Raw genomic sequence first — 17,640 nt, 5'->3', positions numbered from 1 at the left:
CCTTCGTTGCATTCAAGTAACTATTCAACAACAGTTAATAAAGGATAGATGAGATCCGCCTATATTGACAAGGATCAACCTCAAAGACAAGGGTGTAAAAAAGGCAAGCCGCAAAACAATACAGATGTGAGGACAGCCCTAATGCAACATTTATCCACCTATTTGAATGTTGTAATAGGGCTGTCCTATCATCTGTTAGCTATTAACTATTTAAGGAGATATATAATAAAAATATAGCCCTTAAAGAAGCTCACCATTTTCAGAAAAATGTTCATCTGTGGAGAAAGGGGAGCAATGTGATCAAAGAGGAATGAAAGGATGTTTGAACCATGTCTGAATTTTTACTAAAAAAGAACTGATGCCCCCAAAATAATTTTTGACCTTCACTGGTGCAAGAATGAGCCTTCTCTTGAGAGGCCTCTCATTGCTCAGCCTCTTAGACAGAAGCCCTTGACAAACCTCACACTAAGACTCCCAGGATTGTTCCAACTCTGGGATTTCCATGAAGTGACATGGGAAGAAAACCTTAGCCCAATGCATACCTTTTTCTAAACACAAACCTGATCATACCTATGCTTAGGTGATAAGTACATTGCCATGCTGCTCATTTCACCATAGGACTTAAAATTTTTCTCCCAATGGAGCAGTCTCTTCCTAGTTCAAACACAATAGTCTTGCTGGGTTATCTACAGGGTGACTAACTGTCCATTTTGCCCAGGACTGAGGGGGTTCCCAGGTTTTGTTTTGAAATGAGTTGGTCACCCTGGTTCTCTATAGCAGTGGTCCTCAAACCCCGGGCCACAGACCAGTACCTCTCCGTGGTCTGTTAGGAATGGGTCCACACAGCAGAACATGAGCAGCAGGAGAACAAGTGAAGCATCATCTGTATTTGCAACCGCTCTATAGCACTAGCATCACCACCTCAACTCCACCTCAGATCATCGGGCATTAGATTCTCATAGGAGCACTGGTCCCTGGTGCCAAAAAAGTTGGGACTTTTCCAGAAGACATCAATTACTGCCCACAGTTTAACCAAATCCCAAGAACAAGAAATAGGACAATAAAATGCACCAGTGAGACTTAAACATTTTTTCCCTGCAATTCAAAGCTTTAAAGTTGCCTAAACTCTTTTACAGCTTTCACTGAGAACGAACTAGTTTGTTTTAATTTGCTAATTCCACTTTATCAAGTCAAAGAATAAGGCAACCATTCCTTTCCTAAGTCCTGAGACAACTGTCAGGATTCTTCACCCTAATTATTTCATAATTAGTTCGTTCACTAGCCACATTTTGGATCTCTAAAAAAAAAGTTGATGTAATTGAGTATAATAATGGGAAAGTGGGGAAGTAGCTCAAGCCAATAGCAATGTTACTCCAGTGTTAAGCAGATTAATATTAAAAAATAAAAAGGAAGGGAGAGAGGAAGGAAGGAAGGGAGGGGGTGAGGGAGGGAGGGAGGGAGGGAAGAAGGAAGGAAGGAAGGAAGGAAGGAAGGAAGGAAGGAAGGAAGGAAGGAAGGAAGGAAGGAAGGAAGGAAGGAAGGAAGAAAACAATTCACAATAGAAATTGAAATCAAGCATCTATTTGGAGAATTAAGAAGATACAGCACCCTGGACAGATGCCACAGAGACTCTCTGAAGTGGGTTAAATATTCTGCAATGAAAGGGCCACACACTGGGGCCTGTATCACAGTGGTTTCTTTTTGTCTTCATTTCCCCCTTAGGATAATATACCCTAAAATATTTTGCATCTATAAGATGTATAAATTACTGCAGTTCATGAGAAATACAATCTGTTGTCCAAATATATTCAATCTGAGAGCCTAATGAAATATCTTAAACTGTACTGACTACGTTGTGGTTCGAATTCTACAACAATGCTTCTTAAAAGAATGAGGTAAAACTTTATTGTTAGGTTAAAAGAGTACTGCATAAAAGTAGGTGCAAGATGATTTCATGAGGTTGTTTTTTTTAAGTTTATGTATATTTATAGAAAAATGAAATGTGTTGGAAGAATAAGTCATACTCTTCTTGCGGACACTTCTAGGGAGACGGACTTGGGATGAGAAAAAGAAGGGTGCACTTTATTTTTCGCCCTTCTATACTGTTTACATTTTCTGTAGTTAATATGAATTATTTTATCAATAAAAACTTCTTCTAGAAACAAAAAAAAAGAAATTACATTCCAATGTTTCATTGCTTACTAAACAGGATAAATACTATACTTTGCCTAAATCAAGGAATACAGTTTGTTGAATGAACTAAAAAGTATAGATTAGAATAGGAGTGGCATGTATTTGAGAACTATCAAGTATTTTGCTGAGCCTAAAAGTAATAGCAATGATTTTTTATTTAGTCATTATTTACTAAAAAATAATTGTAGTAAACTGACAAAAATATTGAATGTTGGCAACATAGTCTAAATATCTGTATTTTTCCAAAACAAACGGCAAGTAAGTGACAGGTTTACTTAAGCAAGTGGAGACCCTATTGATTCTTTAAAAAGATGTATCTGGAAAGTGCTCAATAATTTTAAGGCTCTGTCAAACCATTATTGGCATGAGGAAGCATATAATATGCAAAATAAGCAAAAATAGCCCACTGAGTCTGCAGTTATGCAATCCGTGAAATCCTGTCATCATCCTTCCTAACAGAGTTTACCAAATTGAAAAGCCTTGGCTCCTTCTCTTTAGTGTTGTCATGGATAACTCACTAATAGCCAAACAAAACAAACAGGATAAGAGAGGAAATGTCACTGAGTTTCAAATATCTTTAGTACTTGAATTGTTGATTTTTTTTCTTTCTTTAAGAAGAAAAGTTTTAGCAATAATTTCTATAGAATATGAGACAAAAAGACAAACAAAAATCTTAATCAGTCATTACTAGATTGTAAGACACATAAAAATGTAGTAATCAACTGGATTTGACTCCAAAGGCAAAGGAAACAAAAGCAAAAATCAACAAATGGGACTAAACTAAAAATCTGCACAGTGAAGAAAACCACTATCAAAACCAAAAGGCAACTTACTGAACGAAAAAATAATATTTGCAAATCATATGTCTGACACAACTCGACAACTAAAAAACAAGCAACCTGATTAAAAAATGGCAGAGGATCTGAATAGACATTTTTCCAAAGAAGACATACAGATGACCATCAGGTTCATGAAAAGATATTCAGCATCGCTAATTATTAGGAAATGAAAATCAAAACCACAGTGAAATATCACCTCACACTGTTGGAATGGCTATTATCAAAAAGACAATAACAAATGCTGAGGAGGATGGGGGAGAAAAAGGAATCCTGTAGACTCTTCTGGTGGGAATGTAATTTGGTGCAGCCACTATAGAAAACAGTATGACAATTCCTCAAAAAAAATTAAGACTAGAACTACTATATGATCAAACAATTCCACTTCTAGGTATTTATCTGAAAAATATGAAAACACTAATTTGAAAAGATATATGCACCCCTATGTTCACTGCAGCATTATTTACAATAGCCAATCTATAGATGCAACCTAAGTGTCCATCAGTGGATGAACGGATAAAGAAGATGTGGTATATATACAAGGCAATATTATTCAGCCACTAAAAAGATGAAATCTTGCCTTCATGACGACACGGATGGACCTTGAGGGTATTACACTAAGTGAAATAAGTCAGACAGAGAAAGACAAATGCCATATGATTTCACCCATATGTGGAATCTAAAAACAAAAACAAACAAACAAAACAAAAACAAATTCATAGATAGATAGAACAGATTGGTGGTTATCAGAGAAGAAGGGGGTTGGGGAGGGCATGAAATGGGTGAAAAGATTCTATTGTGTTATGAAAGATGGTAACTAGACTTTTGAGGGTGATCACTTTGTAGTGCTTATGATGTTGAATTACAATGTTGTATACCTGAAACTTATATAATGTTATGTATCAATTTTACATCAATTGAAAAAGAAGGTACTACCCAAGGGTATCCCTAATGCTTTTTGGCTCAAGTAAATAGCAACAGAGTCTACAAACTGGCTCCAGGGATACCCACAGAGAGAAAGCAAACAGGGGCAGGGAAAGACAGGGTTTAGGAGCCTACCCTGAGGCGAGACCCAGGCCAGGTGGGGAGATGAGCCACTCCAAAGCTGTAGGCATCATGGCACAACCTCAGTCAAAGATTCCGTTGTCTTCTATAAGCAAGCATTTTCTATAACAACAACATCTCCTACATGTGTTAATCCATTTCTTTGTGGGCAGAGTAGCCTCAAATTTAGATTTTTACTTCCCTGAGAAATAATACAACACTTAAGTGCTTTTACCAATCTAGTTAGTGGTCAATACTGAACCATGAGTTTTCTCAGTCTTTAAGCAAGAAATAACCCACATCAAATTAAAGATAGCATTTCAGTAAATGTAAACACATCCTTTGGTTAATTTTCACAGTTATCATGGCAGTCTACAGAAAACTCTGAAGACCATCCTTCCTTTTGAAATAAGCTCATCTGTCAATTATATGGAGCTGATTTTCTACCCATATTCTTGCTGAGATTCTCAAGTGCTGAACTGAAGCTCCATTCCCAAGTTCCTCAAAAGAAAAAGAAGGGATTCGATCAGCTGTTCTTGTCAAAGTCAGATATTTACAAGGAAACAAAATCACTCATCTTGATGTTTTTCATTCTTGGATGGAGGAGTGGCGAATAGATCTGTGGTAATCCTCTGGACTGCTAATGTGTTCAGGTAAATCATAGCCCCTTAGGAAATGTCCACTGTTTTGTTGAGCAAAATAATATAGTTGTCTGGCTAGTAGAGGTTCGACCTTTAATAAGAGATTTTAATAAGACATTACTAAGATATTGTTTTTAACATCCTGCCATCATTAAATAACTCTATATCTAAGGGTTCAGCTAAGTTAAGTACAAAGTTAGGTGCTATAACACACCAAAACATTTGGTGTTTGGAGCCTTCTGCAGAACTAATTCTTTGTTAGTCTTTCCACACACCAACCTCTAAACAGAATCTACTTAATTCTGGGTTTCAATTGAAGTAAAGTTAAAGATAATACTTTTAAATCATCTGCCACTTGAAATTTACATTTAACAGAATCTGAAGCAAATCAGGTAAAATAATGAAATTGAAAGGAAATTCAGTGTAATTTAGGTCAATTTTTCCACAACTGTAGTTTGACATCCTGAACAATTTACAATTCTGGGATAACCTAGATAATTCATGTTTCTAAACCAAAGAGAAAAGAAAAAGAAGCAAAATCAACAACAAAACTTCTAGTGTGGGAAAAGAAAAGTGAATTGATCACAAATTTATATAATTTGGTTATTGGCGTGGATCACATTCACCAAAAAAATTCAACTTTCAGCTTTTCCTGAATTTACAATATGTAAGAAAACTAAATGTTTTCAGTCAATTATGCTATTAAATTGAGCCTTTATGTTATTTGATATTTAGCAACTTAAGCATAACTCATATAAAGTACTTGAAATAAATTAAATCCATAATAAAAGGAGCAGAAATCCCTGGGTGCACATACATCCATTTTCCTTTTCTGCACAGTAGAACATGATTTCAGGGATCCTTGCCTGAGGAACCTATCCTTGCCTAACTTAGAGGAGAGTTAGTGCATCCAAAACCCTTAAAATCAGACTGTTGTTGGAGTTTATCGCCAGTTTCTGAAATATTATTTATCAATGCCAAGTTTATTTAGTCATTTCCAATCCTAGTTGTTAACAAAATATCAATTATTATATTAATAATTATATCAATCACTGGAGAGGATTCGTGAGAAAACTCTTCAGTCTTTGGGACTATATTTTTATTTATTGGTTGGTTAGTTTTTGATTTTACAATCAACAAAGGGAGGGTTGTATGTTCAAGTTTAGGTAGTGGTTTACTTCAATTTTTAATAAGAAACATTATCAGAGCTAAAATATGACCTGAATTTTTACATCATTAGGTAAAATTTTTAACCTTTGCTGCTCATTATCTAGGCCCGTTAATAACTCTTAAAGGTATGTAGCAATGTAAAGTTTTAAAATTCAAAAATCCTAAGTATTCAAAATACTTTTTTTGTGGCAAATTAATGCTAAGTATTATCTATATATAGACTTTTTTTTCTTTCCTTTTTTATGAAAAAAAAGATGTTTGCTTGCCAAGGTTGAACACATCTTAAACTCTGCTAGAGAACATTATGATGGTCTGATCTACTTGAATTCCTTGAAAGACAGCCTTCTCCAAATAAGACACGGCCCTTGGTTTTCAATAATTAAATAATTTCTAAAAATCCAGAAATAAAAGAGGATTTTGGAAATTTTTGGAGGAGACCTACAAAATACATAAGTCAATACAATAGCTTCCATTTGGGAAAAGATTCTCCATCAAGTGAACATCAGCTGGACAACATTTTAAAAGCTATATTAAATGTGGAGAATTTTACAGGGCAACTTTTAGCATCAGTCCTTTTAAATCCTTATAAAATGAGAATATGACAATTTCCTTGAAAAATAAAAAAGATAGGACAGATGAAGCCCATGGTTGCAGGTTACCTCTTGTTAGTGATGAGTAGATCTCTAGGGCTGGGAATAGCACTAGGGGCTCTGGGCTGCACTCCCTACACTGTTCACTGGACCATGCTTCCTCCGTCACTATTTTCTTAGGTCACTTGACATTTACTTTTCATCTGAGACTTCTCTAAATGAGACCCTGCCCTTGATGATGAACAGAGAAACACTCAATCATTTGAATATGACTAAATACTCACGTGAGCAGTGATGAGCTTCCTTTGCCTCTGAGGATCTGGAAATTCTTCCCCAAAGCAGAGAGTTACCTGGAATCTTGGCAGGGAACGGCCATGGTGAGCAAATGCTTGCAGCTCTGGAGAAACCCCATGAGGAAAAAAAAAAAAAAAAAAAGCTCAAAAATCCTCATCACTGAGTACATCAAGTTAAAGCAGGAAACAAAACCTCTCTATTGGTTCCAAAGACTAAAATAGGAATAAGTACTCTTTATTTCTCTAAGTGGAGTTCTTAGCTTTTAGACCCCAGATGCAAAATTGCATGTACATGTTTATATGTGTGCTTTTCCTGAGACGGCTTCAGGTTTCACTTAATTTTTTAAGTGGAAGGTTCCCTGCAGATATAGAACCTTACTTTGCAGCATTGAATCCAGGAGGATACAAAAGGTAGCAGAAAAGAGTAAAGGAGGAAGAAAAAAGAAAAGAAATGCAGCCATGCTTAGGCAAAAGAATAATTTATACAAAGAAGAAATTTTCTTTTTAAAAAAACAGAATTTTCTGACTTGTCCCAAGATTACTTAAAACCTCACCTCAAAACTGCTGAGCCCTCATAATCCGATATCTGTGTCACTCAGAACCACTATGTGACTCAAGTACCACAGAAAATGTTAGACTTTATCTTGGTGACTGGGCACCAGTTAGGGACAGCTGTAACCCACTTGGCACTAGGACCAATCTACGTGACTTTGAGCTGATTTCTTGCCTGTATTCTGAGACAGACGATGATTTGAGGTGAAAAAGTGTAGCAATGAAGCACTAGGGGACTCTACTTTTATGGATGTGTATATCCTGAAGCCATCACACCTCCCTAAGAAAGCAAAACAGATTGGAACACTGTTGGAAAGACACATGTTCAATCCCTGATGTTGACCCATGTCCCCTTGCCCATATTCAAGATGACTCTTATGCCTCTAGGTGCTGCTATCCTTTCTGCTAGAGTTAAACGTCATGTCCACAAAAGAAACACGCTTACACAGTCTCTGCTACAATTTCTGCAGAACAGCACGGTCGCTGCATTTTTATCAGATCCACACCCTCAGGTTTTGCCCCTGGGGACTGTCCCTAGTAGTCTGCAAATCCTGAATGGGTAGATATCAAAGATTTCCACCATTCTCTTCAACTGAAGAAAAGTTTCTAGCTAACTCACTGTACTATTTGACTTCCTGCTATTTTTTCTCTTCCAGAATTCAAATCAGACCTAATCAACTTAGAATGTATAAAAGGCATTCACACTAAGGAGGTCTGAGCTAATCAGGGTGGTGAGTTGACACAATTCTCTGAAAAAGTCATGCCGCAAATGCTTCATAACATGAGAATGTTCTGTGGGAACTCTTGATTATGCACAAGCTGGTCTGCACAGCTTCAGTTTTTAAGTTCCTTGCACCTCAGTGAACACTTCAAGATAAGAGATTGCTGTGGACAAAAAGCATAGCTCTTGGTTACAGAAAAAGGAAAAAACCAAAACAACTCTTGCTCACTGTTAATCACCAAGTTCTAGGTAAGTGAATTCACAGCCCGAGAATGTTCACAACACATCATGCCTGCCCGCTTCTTGCCTGTATCCACTTTTTAATTCACTGTGATTGAAGCCTAACTTACAGTCTAGTTAGAATGGAAAAAGTCTACCTTCCTGAAACATGGATGGCAAGAGAAACCCAGAGAAACAAGTGCCATTTCCCTGGGGTTCCTTAATTAAAGCCTTAGCTTTAATTTGGTAGCTTCTGGATCCAAAGAGACCAAGATCCACAATCTCTGAGGCAATCCAAACCCAATGGGTTCTTTCAGACTCCATTGCAGAATATAAGGTGCAGACAGAGGCATCCCTCAGCAACTCTTGGCTCTTCCTCGGGCCCCTACTGTGGTCACCATGCTGGTCCCCAGGACAGACAGGACAGTCACAACACAGGATCAGAGGCAATTCTGCAGCTCAGTGACAGAGTGAATTTCTCACTGCAGTGCTGCCTAGGGAAACCAGAGACTCGGTTCTCCCTTTTCCTCTTGTCACACCTCTGTGGGAGGGTTAGTTACAGGGAGATATTTGTTTGGGGCCTCAAAAAAGAATTGGAATGAGCCTAACTGAATCTGGTTAACTTAAACCCAAAAGGCTAAGCAAATGTCAATGGGTGCCAGAGCACAGAGAAGTTTCATATTTTTATATTAAATGAATTGAATCAAGATGCATGTTCAGAGAAAGGAGAGGCACATGAAAACCCAAAGACATAAAGTGTTTCTATAGGGGCCACTTATAAAATAATAGGTTAAGGATAAGGTAGAGGAAGAATTTGCAGTTAACTGGCAGGTTAGAACAACTTTATCCCTTCTTGCCTGTATCCACTTTTTAATTCACTGTGATTGAAGCCTATAGTCTAGTTAGAATGGAAAGAAGCAACATCAATATAGACAGCTAAATGAAGCAGCGTCAATATAGACAGCTAAATGAACTCTCTGGATGAAACTTCAACAATAACGTGGCCGGAGGTTTCACAAAAGCCAGCCCAGGCTAATTTAATTGTTATGAAATCAAAACTAGGAAGGCAAAACTTACTGGTTCTGGAAAATATAATTTGAAACACTCATATCATAATGATAGTTCAAAACCTTCTCATAATTTCCCTTTTGCAAAATCAGTTCAACACACTCTATCCTTGGTTCCTCCTGTCAGAGGGTATTTGCATAAGGATAACACATCTCATAACCAAGAATGTTAACAATACACTTCTAACATTTTACAATTTTCTTAAGAACTTAAAAAAGCTGAAACATCAACATATATGCTTGCTGAGATCATATCACCAATATAACATAAACTTTATTAGTAGGTGACTATTTGTTGAATTCCAGAATGTCAAGTCATCAGCCTGAAGCACAGTTACCTTGAGCAATCCTCCTCCCTCTTCACACTCCTCAGCTGATGGAGAGGAGCAGTTAGTAAAAGGAGAGGTAAGATGTGAACCAAACAAGAAATCTATTCTGGGATCATGCTTGGTGGGCTCAGGTGTTAACAGAAGGAATACCTATGCCCGGGGCAGGAGTGACCTATTGTTTTTGACCACTGTGGTAGACATGCTATCATCACCTTATCTCTGTGTAAGGCTCGCAGGTATGGGCACTACATTCTAATCAATAATTAGGTACATTACCTGATAAAAACTGCTGTGTGTCAAAGAGCTTGCAGGTCTGGTCTCTCTCTAGTTTGTTGGGCCGGTCGTTGCACAGTGCCAAGGGCCCATCCCAGTAGATCCTGCTCTGGCACAGTCTTTTGGCATAAAGTCCATCAGGAGCCATCCAGAGGACCACGCCCCTTTCTAGGTGACTCAGCAGTTTCTCAATGTTTTTCCTCTGGCCATTGTCCTCTGGATAGGGGAAGAGGACCTGGTCCAGGTTACTGGCATCATAAGTGTGCCCATGGGAGATCCGACAACCTTCAGGGCTGGCCGTGGTCAACTCTTTCACCAGGATTTCCCGGTAGTATAAGCATATGTGGAGCCGGCAGTCTGAAATCACAGAACTTCGGGGTCAGTGCTATGGGAACAAGGATCATTGCATACCCATGAGGATGCCAAACTACTAGCCAGAACAAAGAGGATTTAGTGAGACACCGGTGTCCCAAGATGCTCCATAAAAAGTAAAAAGTTCCAGGGTCAAGGAAGTCTAGAAAATGCTGCATGCCTTTATCTCCCTCCTGGAGATTCACAAACAATGATAGATATAAGAGAAGTCCCACAAGAAATCAATTTGATGTTGTCTGACTCCGCATATTGCAAATTTATGTGACCATGGGTTATTTGGGGGTGAGGTGGGGAGCATAACTTTCCTTAGTTTTCTACAAAATATATTTGACTTGTATTAGAGAGTACCACTGTTGAGAACTTCCTAGTTTTTTTTTTTCCTTTGGTGATGGTGGTACTAGTGATGACAATACATGTCTAAAATACTAAGTCATACACCACTGAACAAAAATTTATCTTTAAGCATGGCAATCAGTTTTGATATTAAAGGAAGTAGACCTAAGATTAATTTCTACTAGCAAAGAGAATATAATAATGTTTCAGAAAAAAAAGCAAATATGCCCACACATCTGAAACTACCCTAAAATATCAATATGATGTTATTTAAGTAAAAAAGAAAATAATTATATATCTATGCATGTGCACATTGAAGTTTTAAGAATGCTAAGCACTAAGGCCTTATCGGTGGAGATACTGGGTGGTGGAAATATGGTGTTTTTATTTTCCATTTTTGCTTGTCTGATTTTTTAAATTAATTTTTACACTGTGTATGCAATACTTATATAATAAAATCTATTAATGTGGAAAGAAATGAATCAATGAGATAAATGTTCTGAGAGTAAAGTCTACCGAAATTCTACTAGGTTATGTGTTTAAGTTAACTCTAAAACTGTGCTTTCTAAAACATTTAAGAAGATAAATTCATTTATGAAATTTTATGACCCACAGACGGAAAGGACCAAGCTAAGTTTGCAAAGGGCCCCTTAAGTGAAATGCAAAAGGGCTTCATGGCTAGGCAATTGGTAACTGCGTGGATTTAAAAATGAATGGGAATTGCAGTTCTCTAATAAATGTGCTCAAGGTGATAATTAATCTGCATTATGCATACCAAAAACAGAAACCCACAAAACCCTCTTATTCCTCAATGGCAGGTTTTGAGACTTAACCCACATACTGTCTCAATTCTCCACTTCAATTTCTGCCACTGCAAACAGTGGGTGAGAGCTAGCTCAGATGGTGTACCCTGATGAGAGTGGGAGTTGGCCATTAGAGGTGACTTGCAGGGCAGGTTTCATTTCATTTAATGTCATCAGAAATCACGAGGTCACAGGGATATAAATAGCTGTTTATTTCCTACTCTTTAGTAACCCACACAAATCTTAGGTGCTTAAGAAAAGGGTTTGAAAGTTTCTGAAAACAAACACAAGCCTTTCTGCTTAGAAAATTTCCTCCCCTCTATCACTCAGGAGCATCTTCGGCAGTAGCCTCATTCATAACTTTGGAACTGAAAAGAACTAAATGATAAAAACTCCAGCTCCCCTGGAAGCGAGAAGGGTGCCCACAACTCTTGTTTCCTTGTAACCTTGAGAATTTAATTTATATTTTCTATTACTGATTTTTAAAGAAGCTGGGGAGGGGAGGGGCTAGGTGAGAATTAGGGAACTTAAGTTATTCATTTTTAATATAAATACAAATCCCACTTTTAAACAATTCAAAACATTATCTAAAAATAAATACGCATATGTCATATGTGTTTAGTATACCTTAAAAAAGGAAAGATCTCCAAGGTGCCAAAATTCTTTTAGAAATGGAACTTTAAAAATCATATTTAATCCATAATCTTTTGCAAGACATATGAGGAAGACCACAATACACATTGGAATGCAATGAAGGCAAGGAAGCCAGAACTAATGTTCCCAGGAAGCTGATGAGGAAAACCCATTTGTGGCTCAACCTTGGAAGAATGATCAGCTTTTCAAAATGAGAAGCTCTTTTCTAGAGAAATTATACTACATTGTGAGAGCGTTAGCTGAAGAGGGGCCCTTGGTAAATGAAACTGGAGTGTTTGCATATTCTTGGAAATTCAGATAGATGTCAATGAAAACTTAAAATTACTTAACCAGTATGTAGAATTGCATCACAATCATAAGCTGGTTTTTCAATGCTAACTTTTCTAATGGTGATCCTCATTCACACAGGTGGAAAGTAAGATGTGTCCACGTTTACTCCAGGTACCAGCTGGAGGAAAGCGAGTGTCTACAGGCTGTGCTCACCAAGAGACCTATCAGATCCACCCAAAGGTGAAGGTAGAGCACTGCAGAGGCTAGCCTCCAGTGAGTGCCTTCAGTCCCCGAACGCCACACTCACCTGAAAGTGCCAAAGCTTCGGCAGACCTTATGCTTGGCTCTATGGGGATTCCAGGGGCCTGGGACTCAGATGGGGCACAAGCATAAAAGGTTCCTGTCACCTGGCAACCTGTATTTGCAAATAAAAATCAGATGATGTCTAAACAGAGTCCTCCACACATAGGGAGGCAACTTCTCCCTGAGTATGGCTGCTTAGCCCCTGGCAGGTACACCAACCCTGAGAGGGAAGGGCTTCTGGCCAGCCCTTCAGAGCTAACCACTGGCTCTCTCTAGAGGTAAAGACAAGCTGAAGTCCAATAAGAAAAACCAAAGTCGAGGGAAGGAGCCTTTTCATAGCTTTGGAAGGAAACTTGGAACTCTCCCTCTGTAATTTTCCCTTCTTCCCTCTCTCCCTCCAGCCAGCCTGCCTGCCCATTACTAGTGTGTGTGTGCGTGTGTGGTGAGAACATTTAAGGTCTATTCTCTTAGCAGCTTTTCATATATTAGAGTATTAACTACAGTCACCTAGCTGGGCATTAGATCCCCAGAACTTATTCATCTTATTATTGGAAGTTTGTACCCTTTGACTAACATCCTTCCATAACTGATAAACAAGGAAACTGAGACTTAGAGAGATGAAGTGATTTACCCCATTCACACAGCAAGTTCACAACAGAGCTGTGAGCTCAGGTCTACATGAGTTTTCATGCCAAAGAACCCAATTAAAAACTTACAAATTATTTATGTTTGTTTAACTTGCTATCTCTGAGTTCAGGGGAAAACTGAACCATGACTCCTGGCAGCACAGTGCTGTGTGTTGCATTAAACATTAATAGAGAAAGACCATATAACAGAAACTAATTTTTCTGGCACTTTAATTAATCTGGTCACCTATGTTTCAAAATACATCTGCCTATTTCATCTTTTTGCACAGGTCTAGGTATTGTCTCTTTATTAAGGTTATTAGTTCAATAGAGCCTGATATACTAGACACAGGTCTAAATTTCAAAAACCAGTTAAATGTTAGCTAATTCCTCCACTATGCTATGGAAAACCAATCTTTGCTGCAAATCATTCTTGAAAAGCTAAAAAACTGAATTCTGAGCTTTTTTTTTGTAAACATGTGACTAAATACAAATGTTACACAATGGCGTACTTCTAAGAGTGACCTGGATATGACTGGAAAAAGGGAAACAGACCAAATTGTAAAGGAGCAAATATTCCTAAAACATACAAAAGAATCTATGTGTTGACCTTTCTCAGGATTTCTATTTAAATAACTCAAAAGTTCTAAAAGCTTATGTTTTGCCGTATTAAATATATCATGTGAAATTTTCTCTTCTTTTAGCTTCTGCTAAAAGATCTCATCTTGATGTCCGGGGAACTCCTTCCTACAGGCGTGGAACCACATCTAACCCAGAATGAGCAGAGCTCTTTGGGATCCAACACCAGCACTAGGCATCCTGTGGAGATTTTTTGTTACTTTTTTTTTTTTCATAGTATTTATTCATTCCTTTTTCGTCACCTCTAATCCCAAGAATTACAATGGGCATACCATTGTTTAAGAGAAATATACTAGCTCAATAATCTCCTGGTGTCCTTATAGAGGGAGGGGTTGCGTACAGCTGTAGTCAACCTGTTTTACAGATGTGTAGACAGAAATAGACCAGAGAGATTATGTGGCTCTCAGTCAACATTAATGGACACTCTAGGAGGGGAGACAGAGACAGCTAAAATCTATTTTTTGCTAAAGAGTAAAAATAAAACAAGATTACTCAAGGAGGATGGAAAATGTTAACCTATTGAACAAATAATTTAAAAAAACATAGGCAACAAGTTTGACATCTGACATCCCTTGTCTTAAGTGGAAGGCTGGGCTTTGGGTTAGATCTGAAACTGAATTCTAGTCCCTTACTTTCACAGGGTACATTCTGTGAATTTGCTTCTACAAAAGATAGAGCAGTTTTTAGCTACCTGCAGTGATCTCTGTGATGTTTAAATAAGATCTAACATAAGGTAGTTATGAGCATAGGACCTGGCACACAGTAGGCTAGGCGTGAGTAAACCTTAACATCTTTCCTCTGAGAACCCTACCATCCCACAGGAAAACAGAAGCCTCTCCTTCACTGTATATGAGGTCCTTCTCAGCAGCTTTGGGAAGGGGAAAGAGCTGTGGTACTGGCCAGTAGGACAGATCAGGAGAGACCAGGGCCCTTAGTCCAGGTTTGCTCTGCTGGGTTAGTGGCAGCCATAGGAACCAGCCCCAGCACAGTCCTTACCATTTTCACAAGCCGGGCCTTGCCAGTGGTGGCTTCGGGGTCCAAATGTCACAGGACATTGATATGGGATTTCGGGGTGTGGCTGATCAGGGACGTACTCCCTCCAGCTTCGGTCGTGGGATGGCATCATGTAGTTATGAACCTGCTAAAGGAACAAAAGAGAGGAGTTGAGATGAAAGCAACTAGTTCAGAAGAGGACAGTTGTTTGGCATTGGGAAAGGGGAGCAGATTATTTTATGTCTTCCCAAAATCCTCAGGGAGTTTGGCTGGTAGCCAAATCATTTTAACATCTGAAAGACTTTGGAGTGAATGGCTCATCACGCTAGGTGAAAACTAGCCATAAAGAATAAAAAAGCACAATGGAGTCAGTGTGTAATGATTTATGTAAAGCTTCATCATATGGCTAAACCTGGCACCAAAAGTACTGTAAGAAAATTTGCCTTCTTTTCCCCACCAAAGCGAGTACAACAGAGATGTAATTCACACCAGAAAAATCTAAAGAGATCAGCTGCCCTGTGGTTTCACATGATAAAGTACTACTTCCAAAATCTTCAACTTCCACAATAGGCCTGTTTCCCAGAAGATTTCAGAATCAGTAGTAGAAGTCTATACCAATAGACAGATATACCACCTCTCTCCTACTTAAAACTAACACTGATAGCATCATCAGGTGAAAAGTGAGCCATTCATTTAATGACTAGTGATTTAATTTGGCTGCTTGACTAATAGCAAAAATGAAGTCATGCTGTTTTTGTTTGTGTGTTTTTCCCATTGTGTGGCCTCACACAGACTCAGCCTTCCCTTCTGGAAGCCCTGCGCCCTGCACCATACCTGAGCGGGGAGTGAGGTATAGGGAGTTGTCATGGTGTAGGGGTGGCTCATGGTCATCTGTGAGTCCTCCAGGGTGATCTGCTTTGCTCCTATGTGTTTACACAAAAGGGAAACGGCACAGTGTGAAAAAAAGGAACTGACATAACTAAACGTCAAATCTGAGAAAAATATGAGGATTTAATTCCTAGAATGCATAGCTCAATGTTGACAAATAAGGCATTTTTAGGCAATTCTCTTGTTCGTTCCATTAAACTGATTTCTACAAGGTCCAACTTATGGCGGACAGGTAGAGAAATGACATGCTGTGTGTGAATGAGCCTTGTGACATAAAGAGCCCCATCAGCAAAATGTCTGCAATGAGGTCACCTGTATTGTTTGTTTAAAATGGAGATTCTTGGACTCTACTCTGACACACTGATCAGACCCTTGGAAAGAGGGAATCTGAATTTCAATAAGCATCGCAGCTGATGACTAAAAAAGTTGACATTTTTATTACTATAAATAGTAACAATATATAGATATATGTATGCTTCCTTTCTATAAAATGGTGAATTATGAAAGATTAGTAGATAAGTAAAGCTTTAAACAAGTTTTCCTTTTTTTTTTTTGAAATTTGACCTACATCTTAATAGAACTAGCTGGAAAACACACACATGTGCACAAAACAGATGCACACACATATGTGCACACATACAGGCAAAAAACTGAAGTCTGAGAAAGTATTCTACACTAATACCACAAGTGTTTCAATTTATGACCCGGAGAACTTGGACAATGAGCCTGCTGGGCTTGAACATGAGGCAGATGGCAGGCAGGCTATAAAAAATAAATAAATGAATGAATGAATGAATGAATGAATAAATAAATAAATAAGTGAGCCTTAGAGTCAAATTACAGTGTTATAAGTGTCAGACTGCCAATATTCTGTGACCCAAACCCTGAAAGTCCCACCTTTTTTGGCTCCCTCAGGAACAATCCTGTATACTTTGTAGGGGTCTGAGATGTCCAGCTGGCTCCTCTCAACCAGTTCTTCAAAGTCATTGCTTTTGTTCAAAGCACATCGTAAACGCGTCTTCCAGGTAGGAGGGTCTGGCTTATCAATGCCTTCTCGGAACTTTCCTTTAAATAGTGCCCAAGCCTGGTAAGAAAGAAGAAGGGAAAAGTTTAAAATACAGGTCTTTTTAAAAAGGATCTGGGAATTGTGTTTCTAAAGAAAAGAGGGGTACTTACTTAGGTCCTTCAAATTTACACTGTTGCTCAAAATATAGGACAAAAATATACCAGGTGTCCTCTATGTAAAATACTGTTTGTCACCTGGGTCTCATTGCTGAGTTGAAGACAAGTGGTTTGAACATTCTCTAAGTAATTGTAAAAGGTGAGTAAAACGTGAAGGAAAAAGGCCCTGCCTACCCAGTTCCTGAAGCGGATTTGACTGGAACTAGGGACAGAGCTGTGGGATGAGCTGTAACTCACAAAGTACCTCTGGATGGCCAGTCTGAGGTATTCTGAGAGCAAATTCCCTGAGAAAGTCCTCTTTGCCTTTTCTGCCCACAGGTGGTGGGGCTGGGTCTTAATGCACAGTTCATTGTGTAGACTCTCTAGGGGAAAATGATCACAACAGGGACACACACACAGAGGGCGAGAGAGGAAGATCCAGAGAGAGGCCCAAAATAGAGATCCTGAGAGGCAAAGAGAGGAGGAGAAAGAGAGAGAAATCCAAATGAGGATTGAAGGAGGGGGGAGAGAGGAAAAGAAAAAGATGAAAGAAAGAAGAAAGAAAGAAAGAAGAAAGAAAGAAAGAAAGAAAAAAAGAAAGAAAGAAAGAAAGAAAGAAAGAAAGAAAGAAAGAAAGAAAGAAAGAAAGAAAGAAAAAGAAAGAAAGAAA

The 17,640-nt window shown here is 38.4% G+C and overlaps 1 protein-coding gene across 2 annotated transcripts in view; it reads right to left on the bottom strand.

Annotated features, from left to right (window-relative positions):
* Nucleotides 1–3,687: 3,687 nt before the first annotated feature.
* Nucleotides 3,688–17,640, bottom strand: part of IRF4 (interferon regulatory factor 4) — a 16,518-nt gene continuing 2,565 nt past the window's right edge. The window contains exons 3-9 of one of the 2 annotated variants that reach the window (XM_011383238.2): nucleotides 16,707–16,893; nucleotides 15,756–15,844; nucleotides 14,925–15,069; nucleotides 12,668–12,775; nucleotides 9,932–10,285; nucleotides 6,759–6,871; nucleotides 3,688–4,805 (exon numbers count right to left, since the gene is read on the bottom strand). In XM_011383238.2, the coding sequence (XP_011381540.1) occupies nucleotides 4,662–4,805; nucleotides 6,759–6,871; nucleotides 9,932–10,285; nucleotides 12,668–12,775; nucleotides 14,925–15,069; nucleotides 15,756–15,844; nucleotides 16,707–16,893 (1,140 nt within the window). In that variant the 3' untranslated portion in view covers nucleotides 3,688–4,661. The remainder of the gene's footprint in view (nucleotides 4,806–6,758; nucleotides 6,872–9,931; nucleotides 10,286–12,667; nucleotides 12,776–14,924; nucleotides 15,070–15,755; nucleotides 15,845–16,706; nucleotides 16,894–17,640) is intronic. The other variant, XM_023524917.1, reaches the window with a different exon arrangement.

Source organism: Pteropus vampyrus, unplaced genomic scaffold (assembly GCF_000151845.1).
Source record: "Pteropus vampyrus isolate Shadow unplaced genomic scaffold, Pvam_2.0 Scaffold509, whole genome shotgun sequence".
NCBI lineage: Eukaryota > Metazoa > Chordata > Mammalia > Chiroptera > Pteropodidae > Pteropus > Pteropus vampyrus.
This window is presented reverse-complemented; position numbering and strand designations above follow the sequence as displayed.